We start from the raw sequence: 25016 nt of genomic DNA, 5'->3' as shown, positions 1-25016 counted from the left end.
AGCTCCTTGCTGTTGCGGGCGTTCATGGCTTGGCCTTGAAAATCCCCATCTCCCAGAGACTCCCAATTCTCTGGGCACGTCCCGAAGTTTTCGATACCACCCAAACTATCCCTCTTTCTGCTTACCGAACACCACTCGCATTCGCTTATGAAACAAATGGCGTGAAATGGTCCATCTCAAGTGAAATTCGCGCAAAACCTACATCAGATCAACCAGTCTGCCCGCTGCCAATTTCCCTTACCCGATGAAACACGGGGGGGCTCATGGGCTCACTTGGCCAGAGCAGAGCTGACAGAAGAGCACACACCACACCAACCACAAGTGCCAACCCCTTGTACGGTAGGTCTCAGTATAAGGTGCAGATTTCTTTTTCCCTCTTCAGCTGCTACTTAATAAGTCACTCGCTACACATTTCTCACGGTCTTTGGTCTTTCATTCTCAGGTGGGCTGATATAAGAACATATCGTCACTCGTTTGGACACCTACGGACTACCACTGCTACTGTCGCATCGCTTGCTAACAGGAAATACGCATCCACCACCACTATATATCGATCCAACTCGAACTGTGAAGAGACCATCAAGAACAATTAAATACACAAATCCAAAAGCAACCAGAGCTGTTAATCGCCAATCCATCAAAATGCATTCAGCTATCGTCATCGCCGCAGCAGGCCTAGCCAGCCTCGCTCAAGCATACACCACACCGGGCGCTCAGACTTGGGGTCCTCTCCTCACACCAGACACTTCCGACCCAGTCACTCAAGGCCAAACCGCTCTCGTGACCTGGGATCCCGAAAGCCACCCAACAGACGGCGTGACAGTCAGCCTAGTTCTCTGCCACGGTCCATCAACAAACTGCGTCGACGCCTCCACAGCCATCGCCTCCGGCATCCCAGCAGCCCAGAAATCCTACTCGTGGGACGTCCCCTGCGACTTGGCCGCCGGCACCCAAAACACCGACACAGGATACGGCATGCTGATCATCGTCGACGGCACAGGCGAGTATCAATTCTCCACTCAATTCTCCGTTCTCGCCAATTCAAGCTGCGGAAGCGGCTCTTCTTCATCATCCAGCAGCGCTTCATCCTCATCTAGCAGCGCCAGCGCCAGCGTCGTCACATCCAGTGCATCCACAACCACCAGCTCCGCCTCCAGCACATCATCAGGCAGCTTGTGGGGTTCAACAACCAAAAACCACTCGCTATCATCCACCAGCACAAGCAGCTCGGGTAGCGCTAGCGAGACCACTACCACCTCCGCCGCTTCTGGCTCCAGCGCAGCATCGACCGAGACCGCCGCAAGTAGCACAGTCGTTGTCTCCGGCACGTCGACATACACTGTCGTGGCTAGCGGCACCACGACTTTCGCCAGCGCAACACAGGCTTCGACTACGTCGAGCGCACCTGCTTCGACTTTCACTGGTGGTGCAGCTCCACAGGCCGGTCTCAGTGGCGCAGGTCTGATCATTGCCGGTGCATTCGCCGTTCTCGCCATGTAGAGAGTGTCTCTCTGTTTTCATTTCCTTGTCAGTGCATCACGAGCGGCGCATTTTCTGGTGTACTTTGTAAAGCATAGCGGGTTCAAAAATTCACATGTTATATACGGAGTGCTTCATACTTATAGAGGTCGAATCCTGCTGGCACTGGTTGTCGAGCGCATACGGTGGTCAAAAATCATATATGAACCATTCCAGTACCGTATCCCTTTTGTCTGACCGTTCACACCCCTCGTACTCGTCTCAAGAATTGGTTATGGACCTTAAAATAAGAAGAGCGCAGACACAGCCATGAAGAAGACAACAACCAGGCCCGAGCCGTGAGCAGTCACGTCAGCCGCTCCTGAAGAGGTGCCAGAAGAAGTGCCCGAAGCAGATGCCGAGGTCGAAGCTCCTCCTGTCGTCGCACCCGTCGCAGCTGCCGTCACACTAGGGAGATCAGTAAATGTAGCAGCTAGAGAGGCGGTTGCGATCGCCGTCGTGGTAGGAGTCCAAGTCGAGATATTGGCAATCGTGGGCACAGCCAAGTTGGCAGTACTTGAAGCACCAGGAATACTAGTCCCGCTAGGAATCGCAGTGACACTTCCTGTGGCGGTGGCGTTCAGCGCGGCCGTTGCAATAGCCACCTGGTCATTAGCCACATCGTAGACGACATAGAAGGACCTGAGGAAGGAATCGCCCAGAATGATGTCGTAGGGTGTGGACGCGGCTTGGAGAGCCAGTATACACAGGTTCGTGCCGTCCGCAAGCTGCGACGAGGCGTCCGGGGAAATGAAGGTGGACAATGGAATGGCCATCTCAATGCCCTCACTGCCGCCGAATTGGAAAGATATTGTCGCGTTGCCAGCCGGCATGTCGCAAGGGACATAATAGTCGCCGGTGCCATCAACGTACCCGCCCAGACCTTGGACAAGGTTGTTGAACGCCTCGGCTGGGATGTAGGACCGTGTGGTGCCGCTGTCGAGGAGAACAGCACAGCCCGTGTACCCGGGTGCAAACAGGGAGGTCTTGTCCGAACCTTCATCATAAGACACATCTGTGAGGCTCACGTAGAATGCGTCAACGAACGTTGTTGCCGGGTCGGGTTGAAGTGGTAGTACAGTCAGATCGCCCTTGTACTTGCTGGGATCAACGCCACCAAAGAGAATTGTGCCCTTTCCGACTTCCATGTCATCGAGGTATAAGCTGTATGCGGAGCGAGCAATGAGCCCCTGGGACACCATCTGCTCGTAGATGGTGAGGGTCTCGAACCCTGCTTCGTGATAGCCAGCTTCATTGGTAGGGTACGAGACTCCCAGAAGACCTTGGCCGGTGTTATTCAGATGTGCCCCGTTTGTTGTGTCTAGTGCAAGGCCCATGGTAAAGTTCTGCACCGTGGTATTCCCAAGCTGGACCGTGTCGGTGAAATAGTCCCCGGTATCTCCAGTTCCGTCTCTGTATGTGATCGAGCTTAGCTTAGCTACAGGTGAAACTCGGCGGCCTTTGGCTTACCCGTATTGTATAGAAAAATTGTTGAATAGCACCTGGAACGTGCTGGATTCGTTGTATTGGAAGTCACCGCCTGGGCTGATGGTTGACGATCCAGTAAGCCTATGCGATATCTGGTCCGACAACACTATCAAAGGTGGACTCACCATCCGCCTTGATCGATGCAAGCTTGGGCGCCAGCCCACGGAACCCACAGGTCGCTGCTGCCCGTGTCAAGTTGAAGGTCAAAAGGCTGTGGTGGTGTGCCAACGCTCAAGCTGATGGCGTACAGCTAAATCAAATGATCAGTATCTTAGTGCCCACAACTGGATGTATGCTAGACGTTACACTCTCGTCCGCTGATTCAACAAGCTCCACACCAATAGAACCGGCATCTCGGGGAGAAAGCGCCCTCTTGTCAAGACCTCTGGTCCTTTGGATACCAAGGGAGATGTGGCCAGCGGACGCGAGAGTGCACAAGATGGGCACTGTTGCCAATGAGCGTAGAACGGCGGAATGCATCTTGTCGCTGAGCAGATCCAAAGATACTGGTCGATTGAGAAGCGTAAGAGAGAAGGTGATGATCACTTCCAGGAAAGACCTTATATGTCATTCCCATGGCTCCAGAACAGGCAATCCAGCATAGCCTCTTGTGAAGACATCTCGCCATAGGCAGTAGAGATGGTCGAAGTGGAGCGGACCCCACTGTAGGCCTAATGGCCGTGGGCTTGTCTCTCGAGTGACCAGCTGAACAGGCCTTGACAGCAGCGCCTTTTGTCCTGCACAAAGTACGAACTCCATTCAGTCTCTCCCTAGACCTCAGCTTTTCACCACAAACGAGCTCTGAAGGACCAAAGCCTCGCCCTTCAAACGGTTTGATTGATCTGGTTTTCGCAAGCAAACATCCTGTGAGCCACGAAAGCTTCGGCATATGCTTTCTAGCAGGCTGGCCCAATGACCTGGTTCGTCCAACCGTCTCTGATGCAGGGAAGCAGCCTCGTTAGGTGATCTGTACTTTCGCGGGTGGCCTCAACAGGGCGGTGGTCTTGTGTCACGGTGCCACGGGGCTCAGGCGGGGCCTTGCAATTCTGTTTGGTCGTGCTCCGACGGCTTACAGGGTCAAATAAACGACAGTATTCAACGGGAGCAATCCCGCATTATTTACCCTCATAGTGGTTGAACAGAGGTACACACCTGGTTGACTGAGGCTAACGGCGTGTGGATTGAACTTGGTGGATGGATCGAGGCCTCATCTAGGAATAGGTTACGGTACAGAAATCGTGGGGTCGAAGACCTTGCGTGCCGAAGGCGTGCGCATTGGAGGTGCAGTACAGCCTCGTGTCGCTCAGCTATTCGAGTATCCGCAATATCGTGAGCGCATGTGGCTGGGGAGCATATCCCACATAGGAAGTCATTTCTTTCGAATGGCCAATGGCCGCGATTGGGCTGAGGGTGAGGAGCTGTTGCGGATGAATTGTTGGTACGGGTTTGGGTTTGTCGATTGACCCTTTGCGGTTGCCCGATACAGTGGTGACAGGGGAAAGGTGCATATCAGATGTGCGGAATGGTCGGTGGAAATGCGAAGCAGAAAGCCTTCAGCTCATCATTTGACACACCAAGGCAGAAAGGTGACTCAGGTTGATATTCGGCCCCCAGAGGCTCACAAAAACTGGAGTATGAGACCAGGCATCCAGCGTCTGGAACCATCAGCTGGAATCCTCCGGGCGATCGTTACGCCGGTCAGATTTCGTGTAGACATTGTGTTACAATATCGTCGAAGCATCATTGTGTTGCCCAGTGCGTTGCATTGGCGGACTTTCAACCCTTTTCACATTCAACAGGTAGGACGCGAGGCAGCAAGCTCGACCAGCTAGCTGTAGCTGTAGCTGTAGCTGTAGAACAAGTGGAAGGAGAACCTCATGTTGTTGCTGTCGAAATTGGGATTTGGCACCTAATAATTTACTCCGTACGCGCCCTGCGACCAACATTGCTTTTTGACCACTTGCTCCCAATTCACCATCTATCTCTCTCGCCTTTCACTCACTCTTCACATTGCAGCAACTACCAACAATGAGATCGAGGTCATAACCTGGCTTGCATTGAATGTCCGACAACGTCTACCTTTGAGTCTTCACTTTTCCAACCTTTCATGTCCTTCAGATCACGCGTCTTTCCATCACCGCCCCATCGTTGGTCACGACTGATCTTGTCCGGTCTCCATCTCCATGCCTCCTTCAGCATGGGATCCAGAGACTTTCCCTCTACCAGATCCGAAATATATCTGCCCATGACAGGGAGCATCTTGAACGCGTTGCCTGAATCCCCTGTTGCAACAACTAATTTTGGATGCTGAGGATGTACATCAAGCAGCCAGTTTCGGTCCTGCGTATCAGTACACCAGCACACTTTCTCAACAACGAATGGCCTATCCTTAAATTGTGGAATCGTCTTCCTTATGAGATCTCTGATTTCCCTTCGTGACTGATGCGGGATTGTGTCTCCTGGGTTTTGAGCGTTGGATCGTGGCTCGCTCGTTTTCCGCCCGTCGGCTAAAGTCACCGTGTGAGTGAAGCCAGGAAATTCATTGCAAATTTTGATCTGACCATCCTCACTGGGCTCGAAGAAAAACCCTGACTAGAGTGTCAGCTCTGGCACCGTACTCCTCTGGCCACGCTTGGGAGGGCTTACCTTCTTCCAGGTTCATCACCACAGGCATATCCCTGAACATTGCACACTCATCTTGCGAGAGCTGTATATGCGCCAACGTCCAACACTTCGCCTCCAGTTGACCTTGCATATCGAGCAGAGCATCGCTCCATGCACCTGTGCAAAGGACTATTCGGTCGGCTGTCCACCGTCTACCGTCTTCTGCAATGATGCCAATCGCTCTACCTTGATCGTCCAACATCAATGACTCCATTGTGGCTGACTTGCCTGCTGCAAACCTGACTCCTAGCCTTGCAGCCTCGTCACCCATTATGCGCAATGCCTCCTTTGCGTGTGCCCATCCCGCTCGCTTGTGGTGGAATCCACGCCATCTCGGTATTGAGCCATTCCGAAGTGGAGGAACGAGTCTCTTAAAGTCTTCGGCGGATTCGAGCCATCGCACATTGTCGCCTTCGCCACAGTCGATCCAGCTCTGATATGCACTTCGACAGTAATCAACTGCTTCATCATTTGTGGCGGCTGTGATCAAGCCGACTTCGTGCCACACGGATTCAAACATTGGCTCCTGCCAGCCGGCCAGTGCCTCTCGACTTACCCGCGCAGTGAGAGCAGTGTCATTCCGCATGCCGATGATTTTGTTGACATCGTACCCGGCTGAGTCGGGCGAAGGGTATGGAAAACGGTCCAGACATTGTATGTTGGTGAAACCACGTCTAGCCAAGTGGACTGCAGTGCTGAGGCCAAATGTGCCTGTACCTACAATCAGGATCAATGATGACTTTGGGAGGTACTCCATTGTTCTCGACGTTGGCCTTCTTGTCCAGACTGTGCGTGAACGGTGAAGGGCTCTTCGAGTCCACCAGCAGATTGGCGACGCAGTCGTAGTATCCTGAGTGACTGAGATCCGTGGCTGAACGCTTTCATCTCTTGGTCAACGTACGACCTCCTCTTTCCCACCTCTGCGCGACGACTTCGACGCGCCCCGGCAGACCCATTCACCCGTGAGGCTCGAATTACAAAACCACTGAACAGTATGCGAAACTCATGCCGATAGCAACGGATCAAGCGGATCGGTCTGGAACGAAAGACATTCGCCACATCAAGAACATGTCCACTCATTGCAAGGGCAACTTGATCAGGCAATGCTCAGCGCCGAGTCTCTGTGGTTCAGTTGGTGACTGCCAACCCGCTTGCGTGGACCTTCCCTCGCTTTGAAGACGGCCAACAAAGTGGAGCCTGAATATTCCGAGTCTCCGCCGTGCTTATCGCCAACGCCGACCACTTACAAGAACTTCTCGGGATAACCTGCCTCTGCCTATCATTCCCTTCCACTTCCAATATCCGCCTCAACACTGATGGCCCGCACTTATTGAGATGCCCGTTATCCGAAGTCTTCACAGCCTCGGTCCAGCCCCATGCTTATCAGCCATGCAAACAAACAATACTGTTATGGTTACCTAATCAGGCACGTAAGAAAATGGCAGGACTGAAAGGTGCCAGGTCCGTGGGGAGAGGGTGATGCTTGCAGAAAACAAGTCACTGAGAGAAGGCCACGCACGAGCATCCTTTGATGTAGACGTTGTGTGGCGTACGAGGAATTGATCGACCGGTGCTGTCCCAGGAAGTGTGCAGGGCCAGTCCAAGACCCTTTGAGGGTTTCTCATACTGAAAGCCGTTACCCGACCATCCGCTTCACGACCCCCTCGTTGAAGACTGTTTGAGAATGCTTAACGTCTGCCTCATCGGCGCCGGCGGCGTGGGAACATGTGCAGCATACGTCCTCGAGAAGTCCATGAGGTGCCACGTCACGGCAGTCCTACGATCCAACTATGCTGTCGTTCAGAAAGAAGGCTTTGATATCGACTCAGTCGATCATGGCCAAATCCGAGGCTGGAAGCCACACAGAGTAACCCCCTCCCTTTCTTCCGCAACGACCGACCAACCCTACGACTTCATCGTGATCACCACCAAAGCCATCCCCGAACTCGCCGCCTCACTGATCCCCGGCCTGAAACCACTCATCACACCCTCAAAGACCAGCCTCGTGCTCATCCAGAACGGCTTGGCTATCGAAGAACCCTTCGCGTCCGCGTTCCCCGAGACCCCTGTTCTTTCAGGCCTGAGCATGATCGGATCGAGAACGACATCTCCTCGAACCGTCTTCCAAGAAGATCCCGACCAGCTCAGGATAGGCCCCTACTATCACCACGTCGATAGCCTTCAAAAGTCGACGCAGCTCGACGCTGCACGCCTGTTCGTCGAGACGTACAGCGCTGGCCTCTCCGACACGAAATCTGGAGCTGAGTGCGTCCTAGCCGAAGACATTATCGCCGCTCGCTGGCGCAAATTGCTGTGGAACGGCTCTTTCAACACCATCTGTGCCGTCACCAGGATGTCGGTCGGCGAAGTCCTTTCGAGTCCTGGTCGCACCACCCTTCTTGAGCCCGCGATGCGTGAGATCGCCGCGATAGGCACCGCAGCGGGCTATGGAGACACAGTGTCGGAAGATGTAGTGCAGTTTCTGCTGCATGATACGCCCGATAGCAGCCCCTTCAGACCCAGTATGTTGGTGCATCTGGAGAAGGGCCAGCCACTGGAACTCGACGTCATTTTGGGGGCGCCTCTTCGGGTGGCGAGGGAGAAGGGTGTGAGTACGCCGGTACTTAGTCAGGTGTATGAGCTGTTGAACGTTGTTCAATGGCATTTACTGCGGCGGCAAACACCGTAAAGGGTTGCCTGTCCGACGCCTGAGAATGGATGCCGTAGGTTTTGGAGGGCATCATTGATGCGGTCATGGTTGACAGTGTCCTACCAGCTGACCACCGACCAAGGTGCATGGAAGGATTGGCGCTTTCTGAGCAGGAGCGATACATACACTTATAATTGTGAAGATGAGGTCAGAATTCATGGCATGTTAGGTCTGACTGCGTCCAGACGGACTCGAACAGCCACTTCAAAGTTCCCCAGCTGCAGACCGAAGCCTGCAGAGTCTGACGCAAGACCCTCCTACTCCGTCTAGATTTGCAGCAGGGTCATATTGCATGGTGTCCCCTTATGAATCATACCTAATGCAGGTCTGGTGAGGCTGGCCGCATTCGAGAACAGTCTCCAAAATTGCAGAAGTGTCATTCTATGCGTGTACATGACGAAAACATCGCCAATATCTCAATGCAGCTGACTCGTCTTCTCTGCCATCTCCGTAATTCCTCAGAAAGATCCATACTTCATTGCCTCGAACCCATCTCAGAGCTGCTACCAACTCCCACGGCACAGGTAAACTAATCACTGGTCGAGATATAACTCCAAATTCTCTTTCCCATAGACTGGCTATAATAATGGTCCAAGAATTTCTCCTGCTCTTCGGTCAAGGGCTGGTGTCCAGTGACCAAGTCGATCTCGCCTGCGCGCCTGAGCTTGGTGCGGCGGATGATCTTGTATCCAATCGTAGCGACCAGAACGAGCGGAACACCCAGATACGTCATGAAGAAATCGTATGCGTTCAAGGGGGTGCCGCCGACCGGATACAAAGCATCCGCGAAGAGGCCGACCAAGACCAAGAAGGCGCTGACGCCCAAGAAAATAGGTCCGACAGGCCAGAAGCGAGCTTTGTAAGCATATTTGCCTTCGAGAATGGTGCTTCCCTGCGCACGGATCGCCGCATGGAAGCGGATGCTGCACCATGCGAGGACGACCCAGGCGGTCATGAAGATTGTGGAGGCAACGCTCGAGAACCTAAAAGGGCGTGTTAGCCTCTCAACCATTCTCACAAGGCTTCCGTGGTGAGAGAAACGTACCAGTTGAAAATCGTGGCACCCGTGTTGGAGCAGTTGATATAGGTGAAGGTGATGGTGAACAGGCCGGTGACGAATAGAGCCCATGTAGGGCGGCCTTTGCTGTCGACATTGGCTAGCTTCTTAGGCAGCATTCCGGACAGTGCCATGTGTCGCATGACGCGGGAGGCGATGTAGAGAGGCTCCAGACCACCGGTCGCAGAGATGATCAAAAATGCGGCGTTGAGGAGCTGGGGAATGCCATTGATTCCGGCGTCATTGAGGGCAATGACCAGCGGCGAGGCGTTGATGCCCGAACCTCCGAGAAGACGCTCGTCGTTGAGGGGCACAAGAAGCGTGATGAAGATAACGATGAGCATGAAGAAGAAGTAGACTCTGATGCCAACGCTTTTGACTGCTCGGGGCATACTGTAGCGAGGGTTTTTTGTCTCACCGCCCATGATGCCAACATACCTTAGGTATCGTTAGTGGATGCCCAAATCTCTGTGAAACGATTCTGTACTCACACCTGATCTCCCACCCCCCAGATGGCATAGATGGCGCAAAGGCACGTTCCCTGCCGTATTGTCAGGAAAAGGTCTCCCTCGGGTGCTAGTGACATACCTTGACATTGTGAAGGAAGGCCGGAAGTTCACGGTAATATTCACCGTCATGAACCTTTCCAGTTGGGCCAGCGCCCCCGACCATTGCAGCCGATGTGAAAATGAAGATGAGGAGGACGACAACCTTGAGAAGGGAGGTCGCGTATTGAACCTCGGCGAAGACACGAACGGGGCATGCATGGATGCCGAAGGTAATGAGCAAAATGATGGTCACTATCGTTCTGGTCAATACCCATTGACACGGCGTCAAGCCCAGTCTCAGCCAGACGGGTTTACTCACTCCACACAGCGACAGGGACTGCATCAGTCCAGTACTGTACGATGACATTGAACGCAGCGCCTTCAGCGGCTAGCACAGTTGTCCACGCCAGCCACTCTCCAAACCCGATGCCGAAGGCCAGGGCGGGATCAATGAATCTGTCGGCATAGTCGATCAAACTTCCAGATACAGGGAAAGCAACAGTCATCTCTGTCAGAGCTTGAAGTGTTGCCACAACCTGCGAACTCGGTCAGCGAAAGTATACAAGCCAGAGTCTGGGTCGTCATCATACCATGGTCATTACAGCCGTGTATCCAATAATCATGTTTCCGGGCCCGGCGTTACGAAGCGCCTTACCAGTCGAGATGAACAGACCCGAGCCGATATTGCTGCCCAATGTGACAATCTGGATGTGACGAGAGACGAATGAACGACGGTACTTTCCCACATATTCCTCGCCATATCGGTTGAGAGTCTCGCCAACGGGGTTGACGGTTCCGACTCGAGTATCATTTTGTACTTCGGTGACGGGGGCATCATAAACCTCTTTTGATTCCATCATCTTGTCGTCAATCCTTTTCGTGATAGGAGGTGTTGTTGTTGTTGTTGTTGTTGTTGTTGTTGTTGTTGTTGTTGCTGCTGTTGCCTTCAATGACCCTTTGGCAGGTGTTATACTGTAGCCGTTTAGAATCTCAAGAAGTCCTGATGCGAGTGACAGAAGTCCTGATTTTTGATCGCAAACTTGCCCGTGCGGAGTCTTTCTGGCCTTTATAAAGATAATCGTTGCTCTGGACCGTCGCAGTTCGAGGCTATCTCAGTCCAGTCGTTACCCTCATTGGTGATTGTCATACTGTCAAGTCCCTGGGCCGTCTTCGTTAATGGTTTGTCACTGATTGTGAGCTGCAAGGTGAGTCGCAGGTAGGCTATCCCGAGCTTATCTATCTAGTCCGACAACCCCTCTCCTGCTGAGTCTAGTCCAAATAGCCTCGTGCGAGGCAGCATGGGTCGAATGTTGAGTGAAGTTAGGGAGAGCGAGGTAGAGTAAAAAGTCGCGGATAACCGTTGGCAGGTTATCCCGAGCTGTGGATTCCATGGTCTGTGTTTGGTGGGACATCGAAGATAAGGGTTCACCACTTCCCCTTGGCGAAGCTTCGATAACCAGAAATGCATATCCAGAGTCCAGACTTCCGCAACAGCACGCGTAAGAAGATCACAAGATGTGAATGCGAGTGTTGCCGACGAGAGATAGGGTTGCTATCACATATGGACATAATCGCGGCAGGTACTCAAGGTAATGAAGGTCCAAGCCCAGCTCCAAGCAGGAGGCGTTCCCGAGCGCACCAATTGTTCCAGGCTTGTCGGTAATCAGCTGAGATGCCGAGGGAGCCATTCAGCACTTTCGGCACTTGAGAATGTCAGAAGTCTTCTTCGAGAGTACAATCCAGACAGCGCTCGCAGCTGTATGACATTGTAAATATAATAGGCGTCGGTTCAGGTCAGGACAAGCGTGACATCCCAATCACGAACCACGTCCCACCAGGCAGAGCCCGGTAGCCGCAAGTCCTGTCTTCGCCAGACCTCAGTCACTACCTGTTCGGCTATCTCGAGGTTTCGTCCGCCATATTGCCTTGCAACATTCGACCACAGGCGCAGCTTGTCCCGGATAGGCTCTCTGATTGCTTCTGAGGCGACCATGAACCATGGCCACAGAAGTGCGGGCTGCTTTACACCAGTTCGACTCTTGACATCTTCTTGTTCGTTCAGATGATCCGCTGCACTCTCAACATAGTGTTGAAGGACCATGCGATTGACTGGTCTGACTCTGCGGAAGAACATAACGATGAGAGCGTCGTGCATTGCTTGGACTAGGTGCGAGCCGACCTCGGGATCATAGGTGGTCGATGCTGGCATGGGAGAAACCTCGTCATCCATAGGATGCCAATTGCAGATCTGGTCTTCCAGGAGCTCGCACCGGTTTCGAAAATTGTAGTTGCTCGGAGAACTGCTGTCTGGTGTCCCTTCCTCGTCTTCCAGCTTCTGGGCTAGTGCAGAAGCCCGGGATATGAGCGTCAGAAGAGATCGCGGTACACCATATATTTTGGCGAAGAGCTGGTAGTCATCCCTGTGCTGCGCAAGTGAATCGAGATTGTTCTCAAGGGTCGGCAGTGACAGCGGACCAGTAACGGTGGCAGTCAACACTTCGACAGAAGTTGCTCCCTCATTGGCGGGCCATACTATGTCCCGATGTTCCAACCCTGACCTGTTCAACGTTTTGGAGACATGTGTACTGCTGTAGATGATTTGCAGATAGGAATAAATCTGGTGCAATGCGGCTATCTTGCTGGATTTGAAAGATGAACCTTGTGATCGGGCAACGAACATCTCAATCAGCTTGTTGGCCCGTCGAAGGTAGAGATGAGCGCGATCCAGCTTTCCGCTTGTCACACTTATTGTAACCATGCTCAGCAAACTCACCAGAAGCTCGCGGTAGACTTCGTGATCCTCGCTCAGATCCAGGCAGCTCTGTATCTGCGCCGTAGCCATATCTTCAAATGAGGCGCCCTTTGTCAACCAATAGTTGGACATTTCTCTCGAGTCATTGGATCCGGAGTCCCTAGCTGCATCTTGAGATCGTCTCTCCAGTTGTGCTGACCAAGGAATCTTGGAGCCCAGATGATTGGCTGAAATGGAGAGTAGAGCATAGAAAAGCGCCATTCGAGCATTGTTGGTGCTTCCAAAGACCAATAGGTCTGCCATAGTACTCATGGCGCCAGGAAAGTGGATAGTCCGCCACGGTGATTGAGGGTTCGGTAAATGGCACATAAAGTCCACCACGTCAGTGGAATAGTATTCCAGCAGAAAGCGAGCCTCGGATGGAATGCGCGAGATGTTCTCCATATTCGACAGTGACCTGGGAATACGGCTCATGCTCGAGTGTCCTGCCCAATGTGGCTGCTCAGGGATTCCAGATGCAAACATGTCTTCCACCCTTCCACGAGCAGCAGGTGGTGTCTGTCTGCCATAGGATGGCGAGATGAAACCAAGCATAGCAGCAGGAGCGTGGTTTATGTTGGCGAGTGCATAGTGCCGATGATCGAAAAAGCCAGGTATAAACTGGGCTGAAATCGCCGGAACTGGGGCGGGAAACTGATCTGCCAGTGTCGGGGCAGTATTGTTATCGATCTCATCGAGCCATGGCAGCGTGATCTCATCTACACCGATGAGCCAAGGCAACGCAGCCTCGTCAAGATCAACAGCAGGGCCACTGTCGAGCGGAAACATTCCACCTCGCACAAGCTCGGGTGTAGGATGGTCTTCTTCGCCGCCTGAGGATCTCACATCCGCTCCTGGTGTATCGAAGAGACCGTCGTCGATCACGTCCGGTTGAGTATGGATGTCAAGACCGAAGACGCCAAATGGACCAAAACCTCTGCCAGGTCGTGAGTGACCGTCGAGATCTTCAGCTAATGCGTCAAGGTTGTCGATAGCGCGATCGATGTTGGAGTCCTGATCGCCGGCTAGAAAGTCCCTCTGGATCTCGTAAATCATATCTGCTTTCTCGCGGTCTAAGGGCGTCACTTTCAGTTCCGAGAAGAGTTAACACCGACGGTTGTGAGACGTACCTGTAAATAGAGGCCGACGATTCCCTGCAATGGAAGGCTCGAATGAGCCCTTCGGCCTGCCTCTGGGCGACTCATTGCCTCGCTTTGACGCAGCATTTGCCTCCTTTATGCCTCCACGGCTAGGCTCGAAGATGAGCCATGATAACTTGACTCCATAACCTTGACACTCGACACCCAATGTTAGGCATCTTCTACAAGCTGGTCGAGTGTCATCGCATTTCAACTTGCGTTCGCGGCAGGTCTGGCATCCTGTCAATGTCCTAGTACGTTGTCTCTCGGGTTTTGAGGATGGCATATGCGTGACGAAGCCTTGAACTACTCATAAATAAGAAGGGTGGGAGGTTCCAAGAGCAAGGACTTGTAGGGTGCTACATGGCCAGAAGCTAAGTAGCAGTAAATCTTTGCAGAGTAATACTGTGTGAGGTTTGCAGGAAGGGATGTTGCAAGGAAAGAAGTCTTGTAGTCCGGAGGAGAGATAGAGATAGGTTGTGACAGTGCTATCGGCGCTATCATCGCCTTATGTAAGCCAATTTGGGAGTGTCGTGAGGCGCACTCACGTTCCTTCCTTTCTTTCCACTGCACCTTTTCTAATCATCTTCTCAACATGTACAGTAACAATCCATCCTCTTGTAGCAACATATTCCATCGTTGCTTAGCATGACCTACTGAGTTCTTGGTCAACATGACCCAGGATCTTGCCATGCAACGCCCATCTGCCGTCGTCTAATCCAACATCGACATCACCACTTCTCTGCCACGCAGACGACATCCTGCTCGTTCATGTAATGCAGACATCTAACCTCCATCAGACATGTCATCCTTGTATTCACGCGGCCGATACGAATCGACCTCTCTGTCTCTCCGATATCCATAGGGTCTGGCCCTGTGTCCCGAGCCACGCTTCGAACCGTATGCCCCACGATGTCCTGGTTCCTCGCGATCACGATCACGGTCACGGAGGCTTCCTGGCGAACGGTCTGGATACTCTCGTGGACTGGAGCTTCGACGACGCAATGTTCGATATTGAATTCTGTCATGACCACGATCGATGTCTGCGTTGTTGTCCCTCAGAGAAGGCGCGCCTGCACCATAGCCGCTGTCCGAGCTTCGAGATGGGTACTGGCCTGACTGTGCACGGCGCCTCTGGCTTTGATTGCTGTTGGCAGGTGCACGCGGTGCATCCTTGCTCAGTTCTTTGTCCACATCGTCAAATTTGCGTTTCTTCCCGCCACTCAGCGATACCACTGTCGCCTTGGCCATGTCATACGTGGATTGAAGCTCTGCCAACATGTTCGGGTCGATGGGTTTGTCGGTCAGATACTGCTGAGTGTTCTCGGCCGTGTCACGCAGGAATTTGGCTGCTCCGATCAGGTCGTCGCTCTTGCTGTCTGATCTCGCAAAGTAATCCGACTTTGCATTCTCATAGACTTCCCACAGTCTTTTCAACATTGGTTCCATCTCTTCTGCCACAGGTTGATGGTCGTCTGCTTCGGTCTTGACATCACTGTTGATGAGGGCGGATGTCTCTGTGAAATCAAAGTCAGGTAAGCTAACACGTGAGGACATTTGAAGGCAACTACCAAAGATCAAGAGTTCTGGCACTTGGATTGCTTGGCTCAGGACTCTGCTCGCCTCAGCAGTGCTTGCACCAACATGGATACCGAGAAATTCTTCACAATAGTACTGAATCGCCGCAGGATTCTCCAAATCAGTGCCATTCTGAGTGAGTTTCAGAAGTGTCTTGTCGAAAACAGTGATATGACCATCTTCGAAAGCTTGTGAGCGTGATCTGATGAGGTTGATTTGGCGATTGAACAATCTGAGAAAGCCAGCCTTATGACCCACCACGAAGTCGTTGACCGCTGGGTTGAGAGCCGTGGCCTGGCTTGCTCTTTCGACCAAGATTGGCACTTCATCATCGGGACCTCGCCTGACTGGTGAGCTCAGTCCAGGGGAAAAGAAGAAGAGATCCTCCGGTGACACTTCTCCTACTGACATGTCGCCTGCGTATGCGGGATACGGGGGATACAAGTCGGTAACATTTGTGATATTTGACATGACGACGAACAAGAGAGGTGAGAGTGAGAGCTTGGGATCTTTCACAGAGAAGAGATACACAACGCGGTATTACAGAGACGCGTGGTGATCTCGCCGCACCCAAACAGTCACTTCACTCACACTGCGTCTAATGTAGGCGGTGAAGTCTGAATATGATTCGAAGCAGACTCCCACAGGCTTAAAAGGTCTCCATTGAGTGGCAGACCTCCTGAACCCAGCTCCTTTGTGACCTATACGGCATGTATCCATGGTTTGGTGATTGACTCTTTGAACAGTAGCACTTTCAACGGTTGAATTCATGGATGACAGTGTTCCGAGATACAAAGGCATGTGCGCAGCAATCTGATGTTGGACAATTCAGCACAAAGGTCGGGCTATATTAAACAATGAAACAGCTTGCTAAGGGCCCGTGAAGTGTGAGAGAGTACAATGGCGAGGGGATATGTATATGTCCTGGATCCGTGTCTCGGAAGCTTTGCTACGGAGACAATGCCTGGTCAAACCATGTGTGTAGGTACAAAGAGACAGCAAGCCATGGCAGCAATGATGAGTGAATGGGATACATGTGTTCGCATTAAGGGGATCTATCTGTGCAGCTAGGCAATATATGCAACCTATCTCGAGTTTTCCATAAAGGGAAATCTCGGCTGATAAAAGGTAGCTGGTACATACCTGCTTGCAGCAGAATAGACCATATCACCAATCTATCATACACATACAATGAAAAGTGAACTCATCGTCACGACACCACCACCAGCAGCAGCAATAGCAAAGAGAGACACGCCATTCGCCTGCCCGACGCCAGCTCAACCTTCGCCCGAGGCCCGTTGCACAGCACTCATGTTCGGATGTTGCTTTGAAAAACTTTTGGTAAAGGCATAATTGCCTAGAAATGAAGGCAGTGTTCATGCAGTTTCGGGGATAAGCTGTGTCGAGACAGCAAAGTTGGAGCACAGATGACCAGCTCAGGCTGCAGCCTCAGCTTCCTCAGGTTTCGAAGTGTCCTCTTCTTTGGTGCCGTTGGGACCAGGCTCAGGGCCTCGGCTCTTCATGTAGTCATCGTATACACTAAGAGCCTCGTCAACCTTGGAGCGGAGAGCACCATCGTCATCAACCCTGAACCTCGTTAATATAACAATGACACGAAATGACAAGAATAACTTACAAGGCCAGGAGCTCCGAGTTGTCCATCTCCAGTAGCATACCAGTGATCTTGCCAGCAAGTTCTGGTTGCAATTGTTGGATCTTGGGGTAGATGGCTTCACCAAGCATCTGCTTCTGTTGGTTTGGAGGCAGAGATGCCAGGTTGCCGATAGTGCTAGGGGTGCCGACTTCCTCGCGGTTAGGGGGAGCCTGTCCGCGACCCTGTGGAGGGATGCGGCCAGCTCCTTGACCACCTGGAACATTCTGCATACCACCTCGACCAGAACCTTGAGGAAAGTTTGGTCCACCACGAACACCACCCATGCCCTGCATGTTAGGAGGCATACCCTGCATGCCTTGCATTTGGCCACGGCCGCCTGCACCACGGCCCATCTGACCTTGCATCTGTGCGAGTGCCTGCGGGTTGCTGTACATGCCGTTGACCAAAGCTGGATTCTGCATGAATGCCGGCATCTGACCCGGCAAACCGAAGCTAGGTGGTAGCTGCTGGCCTTGAGGCATACCTCGGCCTTGTTGTGGGAATCCACCAGGGAATTGACCACGGCCACCTTGCATCTGAGGAAGGACCATGCCAGGTTGGCCACCAAATTGCATTCCACGTTGAGCTCCGGGTGGCATAAATTGTTGACCTGGACCATAAAAGACAGCTGGCTGAATGTAGCCTTGGGGCAGACCGGCAGCCGCAGCTTGTTGCTGTGAGCGCAGGGTGTTTCGTGCTTGGATACTAGCCTCAAGCTGACTCTTGCGAACATCCTTGCGCTGGGCAAGAGCAACGTACAGTGGCTTGCTGTTTACCATCTTCTGGTTCATCTCCGAAACAGCCTTGGAAGCTTCATCTGGGTTGCTGAAGCAGACAAAGCCGAAGCCCTTGCTCTTGCCGAAAGTCTTCGAGGGGGTCTTGTTCTCCTTCTTGGTGTCTGCATCCTCACCCTTGGATTCCTCGGTAGCTCCCTCCTCGGTTTCAGGCTTGGCTTCCTCTGCAGGCGTCTCGCCATCTTCCTTCTTGTTCTCCTTGTCCTTCTCCTCAGTGCTAGCGGGAGAGGCAGTGCGATCAGCAGTTTCGCGCATGACCTTCGCAGAAGTGATCGTGCCATAGCCGCTGAAGAGATCGCGAAGCTTGTCATCGTCGACATCATCGGTAAGGTTCTTGACATACAGGTTCACGCCTTGGTATTTCGATGCCTTCTCCATGCGGGCAGCTTCGTACTGCTTGCGGAGTTCCTCTTCACGTTCATGCTTCTTTTGCGCACGGCCCACATACAGATTCTTGCCATGGAAGTCCTTGTCATTGAGCTCGTCAACTGCCTTAGATGCTACCTCGTGATCGTGGAAGTTGACAAAACCAAAGCCACGTGACTTGCCAGTCTCGTCGCGGGTGATAGTGGCGGAGAGTACATCACCGTACTGCTCAAAGAGTCTGGTGAATTCGTCGTCGGTAACAGACTCGTCGATGTTCTTGACGTAAACGTTGGTAAAGTTCGCCTTCATCTCTTCGAACTTGCTCTGACGATCTCTCTTCGCAATGTGGTGACCGACGAAGACCTTTTTGTCATTCAACAACATGCCGTTCACGGATCTGATGGCTGCGTTGGCGGCTTCAGCGGTTTCGTAGTGGACGAAACCATAGCCTTTGGAGTTGCCCATCTCATCTTGGGCGACCTTGCAGCTGAGAATGTTGCCGAATTGAGTGAAGGTATCGTGGAGCGCCTTGTTGTCGATAGCCGCATCCAAGTTCTTGATGAAGACATTACCTTGTCCAGTACGGCGAAGAGCAGGATCACGTTGAGACCACATGATACGGCATGGACGGCCCTTGATGCTGGTGTAGTTCAAATCTTCCAAGGCTCTTTCTCCGTCAGCAGTGTTGTTGTAGTTGACATAAGCGTAGCCCAGGGAACGTCGAGTGACGGCATCGCGGCAGACACGGATGGAGGCGACTTGACCGATGGAGGAGAACAGCTCGAAGAGCATGGCCTCGGTGACGGATGGATCCAGCTCACCGACATAGAGGGAGGCGGAGTGAGCAGCATTGGTGTTCGGGGTAGCGGCAGAGTCAGGAGTCTGCTCATCGTTGGCACCTTCGGGGGCGACGTTGGTGTTGATCGAAGGGGCACCATTTTGGGTAGTAGCGTCGGCGCCGTTCTGGCCAGCGGCCGGGGTGGCATTGGACACATCGGCTGCAGACATGTTTGCTAGAAATATCTAGGGTTAGCAGTGGTTCCATGGTGCATTCAACGAAGGACATTTCAAGATTTCGGATGCTTTGTTTCGATCTGCAAACAGCGCACAATGGAAGCGGGCGCTCACCTTCTTTGTGATTTTTCTTTTCGGTAATTACAGGAAGGGGAGATATGGACAAGAATCGTGCGTGATGAGGACCGAGTGATGGTAATTGATGTTGCGATAAAGTCGGACACTATTCAAACGGGCGTCAGTCTTTCGAATGGACTCTCGCATTTTGGTGAGAAAAAGGGTGCGCTGCTTCAGAATTGGGGCTCCGGGTGACTTACAGCGCGACTCGATGGTTTGAAGATATTGTTTTCACGTTTTTTTGGGCCACGAGTATTTTTGAGAGGGAAACGGGGGCAGGAAAGCAATCGAGTGCAAGGAAGGACAAGCAGACGATGCACGGGGAAAAGTAGGTGCTGAGATTTGTGGATGCAGTGGTGGTGAAGGCAGAGAAATCCCAAAAAAGTGTCAAAGGCAATCAAAGAATTTGGGAAGGACGCGCTAGCCGTATAGGGGTAAGCGTGACTGCAATATAAAATTCTCGACGGATTGGGTGTGAATCGTGATACTGAAGTGTACAAACAGAGCAACAATGGAAGAGACCGTCACTGCTTGGGTATAGGCCTTGTTGCTGCCTCGACGATGATTATCAAGAGATGCATGCTTTTGAGTGCTATCAGTGAGTTGTTCTCTTCAAGGCACGTTGCCAGCACGTGACCTTCCCCAGCAAGCCCATACAATGCTTGCTACTTTCAATCCCTTCGAAAAGATGGACCAGACACGGAATTCCATGCTTCCATCTCGGCCCAGACCAATCACCAGGGATACTCCTGAGAGAGAAAGTCAGTATACCGAAGCAATACCACAACGCTAGTCAACACTTACCCTCCCATCCCAACACCAGAACGTGCCACTTTGCGATTTGTCCTTCTCACCAATGACCTTCAACATCTTCGTGACACTTTCATCCGCATCGATGATACCTTCGACCTCCCAGTCGACCTCGATGTTGGCCATGTCTCTATCAGTCTGTTAGTGCCATGAACACAGCCATGGTGCACCATACTTACGTCTGGACCTCACCGGGGTGCATAGCTAGCACACACACATCGGCCCACTTCCCTCCTTTCCTCTTCAACTCGGCAGCCATATGCCTAAGCATCTGGTTCAATGCCGCTTTACTGGCGCCGTATGCACCGAATCCATCCTCATGGTCTCGAAACTCTGCAGTCGAGCCTGAGTCAGAAGAAATGAAGATCATCTTTGCAGGCGGAGCTGAGCTGCTGATGTTGAGTACTTTCTGTGCCACAAGAATCGGCCCGATCGTATTCGTGTGTAGGTGCAGTGCGAAATCGCTAAAAGATCTGTAAATGCCAACAAATGTCAGTACATTGGGATCAAATGCAACAATTGCGTCGTGGTTCTTGTCTTGTACATTTCTGTAGCCCTCTTCCAGCCGTGTCAGCGTCCTAAGATATATAACAAGAGCAAGCCACATACATTGGGATACTTCAGCACGCCCGAGTTCAGCACCACATTCTCGATTCTCATGCCTTTGGACACGAGATTTCCCATTCGGGTGGCAAAAGCCTGCCGTAAGGTCAATATCATTCGACGACTTGATCGCCTTCCCAAAAGCTCGGAGTCGCTTGTGCTTGACGCCGGTAAACGTACGTCTATGCTTGCTTCATCCGTCACATCGCACTGTTCAATCAAACAGGCTCCAGGCCTCGTTTGCTTTGCAGATAATTGCCAGATCTGGTTCGCCGTTGCGGGATTCCGAACCGCAGCAATGACCTGATGACCTTGGTCAAGCAATTGACGCACGAACTCCAGGCCAATGCCCCTGGAAGCTCCCACTATTAACCATGTTGAAGGAGACGACATTAGGACAAAGCATGTGAGAAGAACAAGAAACGAGCGCGATGCGAGTGACTTCTCCTCGCTGATCTGATCTTGTAATTCTCACGAGCCCAGGACGAATGATGCCAGAGGTAGAAGTGATGGGTGGATGGACAAGAGCGACGAGGGTTGGCTGGTGGACCCTACATTAGTCAAACTACGGGAGTACATTCTGCAGTCTGCCCATGGTCTCAGGCACCGATAGTGGAGCTCACATGGCCCTCAATATCAGCCAGCCATCGTGACGGCTTGGGGGAAAGAGGCTCAACAAGAAGATGGGACATGTTGAGCTTATTACGATCGCAGGCAACGCCATCGATCAGGTCTCACTTGACTAAGCGATTGAGCAGCGAAACTTTAGAAAGCAAGCAGGGTATCAGGGTCGATATCTCAAGCCATCGGCTAGACATGACACTCGTGTATGGACTGCTTGCTTTGGTTCGACTAGACTTGCTTTTCTTGGTTGGACAGGCCAAATTGGCACAAATGCAGGGACATCTCCGCGCTGTTGGCTGCAAGCCTGCGAGACATCTTGACATGTCAATAACATGCATGGGTATCATTTACGCGCTACTGAAGTATGATGCTGGGGAAAGGCAAACTTGCATGGTCGAGTCTGGTCATCCAAGTCTATGAGATAGGGAGTTCTTGGGTACATTTGTTGCGTGATATGTCAACGAACCTGCTCAGTCTGGCTCGGGTACCATTCAACATATGTTTTCTGTTTCGTCTATGTAGTACCCGCCTCTTCATGAGTATCATATTTAACGTCCCAGTGATGCCATGTTCAGCTGTCCGAGGGACGTAGTCAGACAGCTTCAGCCCCTTCTTTGGTGTATGCGTTTCATTGACGCTGATCTCACCAAGCAGGATTATGCACCTAGATCAATTGCTGGAAGGCACGGTTGACTGGTGATCTGGGCTTCAAGCCCTTGTAGAAATCGACAGTGGCGGCTGCACGCTTGGCAATGCCCTCTGGAGTAAATTCGAATTTCTGATTGATGTTAGTGCGTGTTCAATAACTAAGCGTTGAGTGAAGCTTACCTTGTACACATCCTTGTACGGGCCAGAAGCACCGAACCGGTTGAGGCCAAATTGCTCGTGTGAGTACTTCTCCCATCCAAGTGTGGACATGACCTCAACTGACATTGCTGGGATGCCATCTGGGAGGCACTTGAGTTGATACTCCTTAGGCTGAGCATCGAAGACTTCCGTGCAAGGCATCGAGACCACACGAGCGGTAAGGCTGTGTTGATCCTTCAATACTTTGATGGCCTCAATACAGATGGAGACTTCTGAGCCAGTGGATACCAAGGTGACATCAGCGTTCTCACTTTCAATGGCAACGTATGCACCCTTGATGGCATTCTGTACTGTGGAGTTCTCCAATTGTGGCAGGTTCTGTCTGGTCAGCGCCAAGATAGATGGAGTTGACTGCGAGGTCAGTGCCATGTAGTAAGCTGCAGATGTCTCGTTGCCGTCGGCAGGTCTCCAGACCATCATGTTTGGCAGAGCGCGGAAATGCACCAGGGTCTCAATCGGCTGATGCGTAGGTCCGTCTTCACCTAGACCGATGGAATCGTGGGTAGCGACCCAGATGACTCGCTGGTGAGAGAGCGAGGACAGGCGGACGGCACCAGCCGCATATGAGACGAAGTTCAAGAAAGTACCGCCGGCAGGGATCAGGGTGCCGTAGGCCGAGATACCGTTCATGATAGCCCCCATAGCGTGCTCTCGCACACCATATCGGAGGTATCTTCCGGACCAGTCGCCGATACCGAGAGATGGAGGTTGAAAGTCAACTGCGTCCTTCCATCGGGTGTTGTTGCTGCCAGTCAAATCGGCAGAGCCGGACAAGAGCTCAGGGACGGCGTTGTGAATAGCCTGGAGAACTTTCTCCGAGGTCTTTCGAGTAGCATCAGCTGCGTCAGTTGGCTTCCAGAGAGGCAAGCTCTTCTCCCATCCCTCAGGAAGCTTGCGGGTCAGGCGTCGGCTGAAATCATCAGCGAGCTCTTTGTGCTCGCTGGCGTACTTCTTGAAGAGGTCGTTCCATTCTTGTTCGGCAGCCGCACCCTCGGAAGCGTGCTTGTGATACATTTCATAAACCTCATTTGGCACGACGAAGGACTCTTCTGGGTTGAAGCCAAACTTGGACTTGACCTGCTTGGCATCATCTGCCTTGAGAGGGTTGCCGTGCACACCACCAGTGCCTTGGAGTTTGGACCCGAAACCGATGGTAGTTGTCACCTTGATCATGGATGGCTTGTCCTTGACTTCCTTTGCCTTCTTAATGGCAGCCTCGAGACCTTCGAGGTCGTGGTCGCCGTCCTCGACATGCTGCACATGCCAGCCATATGCTTCAAATCTTTTGGAGACGTCTTCGGTAAAGGCACATTTGGTATCACCGTCTGATGTTATTAGCATTACCCATGCGATGGTATTTGACCTGTTGCTTACCGATAGAGATATGGTTGTCATCATATAGGGCGATCAGGTTGCCCAATTGAAGATGTCCAGCCGTGGAGGCAGCTTCGCTTGCAACACCCTCCATAGCACAGCCATCACCGAAGATGGTATATGTGTGGTTGTTGAGGAGCTCATATCCTGGCTTGTTGAAAACGGCAGCGGTATGCGCCTGCGCAATGGCCAAACCCACTGCGTTGCTGAAACCTTGACCGAGAGGGCCCGTTGTGACCTCAATCCCAGGAGTGTCATGCGCTTCAGGGTGACCGGGGCAGATGCTGTCGACTTGCTGAAGAAAACATCAGTTCCGCGGAGAAGTCGGTGAGGGACGGAGAGAACTTACTCGGAAGTGCTTCAAGTCGTCCATTGAGACACCGTAACCAAAGAGGTGGAGGAGAGCATAGTGCAGCATGCAACCATGACCGTTTCTGGAACTACGTCAGCCCACTGTTCACCATTTAACCCCGGTCCTAGCATGGATGCGTGCAGTGTTTAAACCCATGATGTCAAGCCATAGATTGGAAGATGTGAGCCGTTCTCTGAAGAACAATCGACATCCGCCATGTTTGCAAAAGCTCTTCCTCTTGGGTGCACTGTTCCTGCTATGGACGAGACAGTGGTACTCACGAAAGGACGAATCGGTCGCGGTTGATGAACTCTGGGTTCTTGGGGTTAAACGTCATGAATTTGTTGAACAGGACGTGAGCCGCGGGTGCCAGGCCTAAAAGGCAACAGTGTTAGCTGGGTTATTGGACAGGATAATGATATTACATACCCATAGGGGCACCGGGATGGCCACTGTTCGCCTTGAGGGTTGCATCGACCTGAAGAATGAGCAGTTAGGAGCCATGATGGCTGGTATGGAGGGGTAGCAAACATACCGCAAGCAGTCGGATAGTGTTGATAGCCTTCCAGTCTTGATCTGAGTACCCCATCTTCGCGATCTGATATGTGAGATGCTGTCGGATACAATCAAGGGTGAAAGTAGAATGGGTTTGTAAGTTGGAGAGGCTGTTGAGAAATTTTAGAATCAGACCTGGAGCTGTTGACCACCGGAGATGCTCGATTGAGGCTAATAACTAAATCTTGTCACAGGCAACGTGGGGCAATTGGGACCTGTGAAGTCACGGTGATGAAAACCCCCCACCAAACGGCACGATCACGGGCTGAGGCGGCGTGTGTTTCGGTGTATCTTAGTAGAACGCTATGCCTCCGGACAAAACTTCCTTGTAGCTGTCTCGACGTTTGTAGCAAGGAGAACGTCAAACTTGAAGAGGATTCAGATGGTATCAGA

The 25016-nt window shown here is 52.2% G+C and overlaps 10 protein-coding genes across 10 annotated transcripts; 2 read left to right on the top strand and 8 right to left on the bottom strand.

The window, feature by feature from the left end:
- The first annotated feature begins 142 nt into the window (after positions 1 to 142).
- On the top strand, positions 143 to 1682 carry EDD37DRAFT_665634 (Ser-Thr-rich glycosyl-phosphatidyl-inositol-anchored membrane family-domain-containing protein). The gene has a single exon (XM_062819254.1). It carries the CDS (start codon positions 643 to 645, stop codon positions 1498 to 1500), a length of 858 nt encoding a protein of 285 aa, XP_062669912.1. The 5' UTR covers positions 143 to 642; the 3' UTR covers positions 1501 to 1682.
- Positions 1683 to 1760: 78 nt separating this feature from the next.
- On the bottom strand, positions 1761 to 3486 carry EDD37DRAFT_649918 (aspartic peptidase domain-containing protein; the record flags this gene model as incomplete). Its single annotated transcript, XM_062818190.1, has 4 exons — positions 1761 to 2931; positions 2989 to 3063; positions 3132 to 3256; positions 3313 to 3486. 4 exons carry the CDS (start codon positions 3484 to 3486, stop codon positions 1761 to 1763), a joined length of 1545 nt encoding a protein of 514 aa, XP_062669911.1.
- A 1456-nt stretch (positions 3487 to 4942) lies between these two features.
- On the bottom strand, positions 4943 to 6551 carry EDD37DRAFT_394888 (oxygen oxidoreductase). Its single transcript, XM_062812273.1, has 2 exons — positions 5653 to 6551; positions 4943 to 5594 (listed from the first exon to the last, which is right to left on the bottom strand). Exons 1-2 carry the CDS (start codon positions 6425 to 6427, stop codon positions 5047 to 5049), a joined length of 1323 nt encoding a protein of 440 aa, XP_062669910.1. The 5' UTR covers positions 6428 to 6551; the 3' UTR covers positions 4943 to 5046.
- Positions 6552 to 7100: 549 nt separating this feature from the next.
- On the top strand, positions 7101 to 8701 carry EDD37DRAFT_394886 (2-dehydropantoate 2-reductase). The gene has a single exon (XM_062812272.1). It carries the CDS (start codon positions 7355 to 7357, stop codon positions 8357 to 8359), a length of 1005 nt encoding a protein of 334 aa, XP_062669909.1. The 5' UTR covers positions 7101 to 7354; the 3' UTR covers positions 8360 to 8701.
- A 208-nt stretch (positions 8702 to 8909) lies between these two features.
- On the bottom strand, positions 8910 to 10909 carry EDD37DRAFT_590883 (AAT family amino acid transporter; the record flags this gene model as incomplete). The annotated part of the gene is made up of 6 exons (XM_062814511.1): positions 10576 to 10909; positions 10305 to 10521; positions 10026 to 10237; positions 9929 to 9978; positions 9399 to 9875; positions 8910 to 9354 (listed from the first exon to the last, which is right to left on the bottom strand). The coding sequence occupies exons 1-6, from the start codon at positions 10843 to 10845 to the stop codon at positions 8910 to 8912; spliced, it is 1671 nt and encodes a 556-aa protein (XP_062669908.1). The 5' UTR covers positions 10846 to 10909.
- An 865-nt stretch (positions 10910 to 11774) lies between these two features.
- On the bottom strand, positions 11775 to 14201 carry EDD37DRAFT_609037 (arginine metabolism regulation protein II; the record flags this gene model as incomplete). The annotated part of the gene is made up of 2 exons (XM_062815101.1): positions 11775 to 13849; positions 13907 to 14201. The coding sequence occupies 2 exons, from the start codon at positions 14199 to 14201 to the stop codon at positions 11775 to 11777; spliced, it is 2370 nt and encodes a 789-aa protein (XP_062669907.1).
- A 500-nt stretch (positions 14202 to 14701) lies between these two features.
- On the bottom strand, positions 14702 to 15964 carry EDD37DRAFT_609036 (uncharacterized protein; the record flags this gene model as incomplete). The annotated part of the gene is made up of 1 exon (XM_062815100.1): positions 14702 to 15964. The coding sequence occupies one exon, from the start codon at positions 15962 to 15964 to the stop codon at positions 14702 to 14704; it is 1263 nt and encodes a 420-aa protein (XP_062669906.1).
- Positions 15965 to 16929: 965 nt separating this feature from the next.
- EDD37DRAFT_657722 (nucleolin) lies at positions 16930 to 19315 on the bottom strand (the record flags this gene model as incomplete). The annotated part of the gene is made up of 2 exons (XM_062818913.1): positions 16930 to 17080; positions 17130 to 19315. The coding sequence occupies 2 exons, from the start codon at positions 19313 to 19315 to the stop codon at positions 16930 to 16932; spliced, it is 2337 nt and encodes a 778-aa protein (XP_062669905.1).
- An 857-nt stretch (positions 19316 to 20172) lies between these two features.
- On the bottom strand, positions 20173 to 21244 carry EDD37DRAFT_649911 (3-oxoacyl-reductase; the record flags this gene model as incomplete). Its single annotated transcript, XM_062818189.1, has 5 exons — positions 20173 to 20187; positions 20243 to 20378; positions 20428 to 20804; positions 20858 to 20947; positions 21032 to 21244. The coding sequence occupies 5 exons, from the start codon at positions 21242 to 21244 to the stop codon at positions 20173 to 20175; spliced, it is 831 nt and encodes a 276-aa protein (XP_062669904.1).
- Positions 21245 to 22139: 895 nt separating this feature from the next.
- Positions 22140 to 24657, bottom strand: EDD37DRAFT_609033 (transketolase; the record flags this gene model as incomplete). The annotated part of the gene is made up of 8 exons (XM_062815099.1): positions 22140 to 22253; positions 22304 to 23667; positions 23717 to 24011; positions 24066 to 24156; positions 24178 to 24324; positions 24350 to 24443; positions 24498 to 24546; positions 24604 to 24657. The coding sequence occupies 8 exons, from the start codon at positions 24655 to 24657 to the stop codon at positions 22140 to 22142; spliced, it is 2208 nt and encodes a 735-aa protein (XP_062669903.1).
- Between the last annotated feature and the right edge of the window lie 359 nt (positions 24658 to 25016).

The sequence above is a fragment of the Exophiala viscosa genome, assembly GCF_022695815.1.
Source record: "Exophiala viscosa unplaced genomic scaffold EDD37scaffold_5, whole genome shotgun sequence".
NCBI lineage: Eukaryota > Fungi > Ascomycota > Eurotiomycetes > Chaetothyriales > Herpotrichiellaceae > Exophiala > Exophiala viscosa.
The sequence above is the reverse complement of the archived record's forward strand: the minus strand, read 5'-3'. Positions and strand labels throughout refer to the sequence as shown.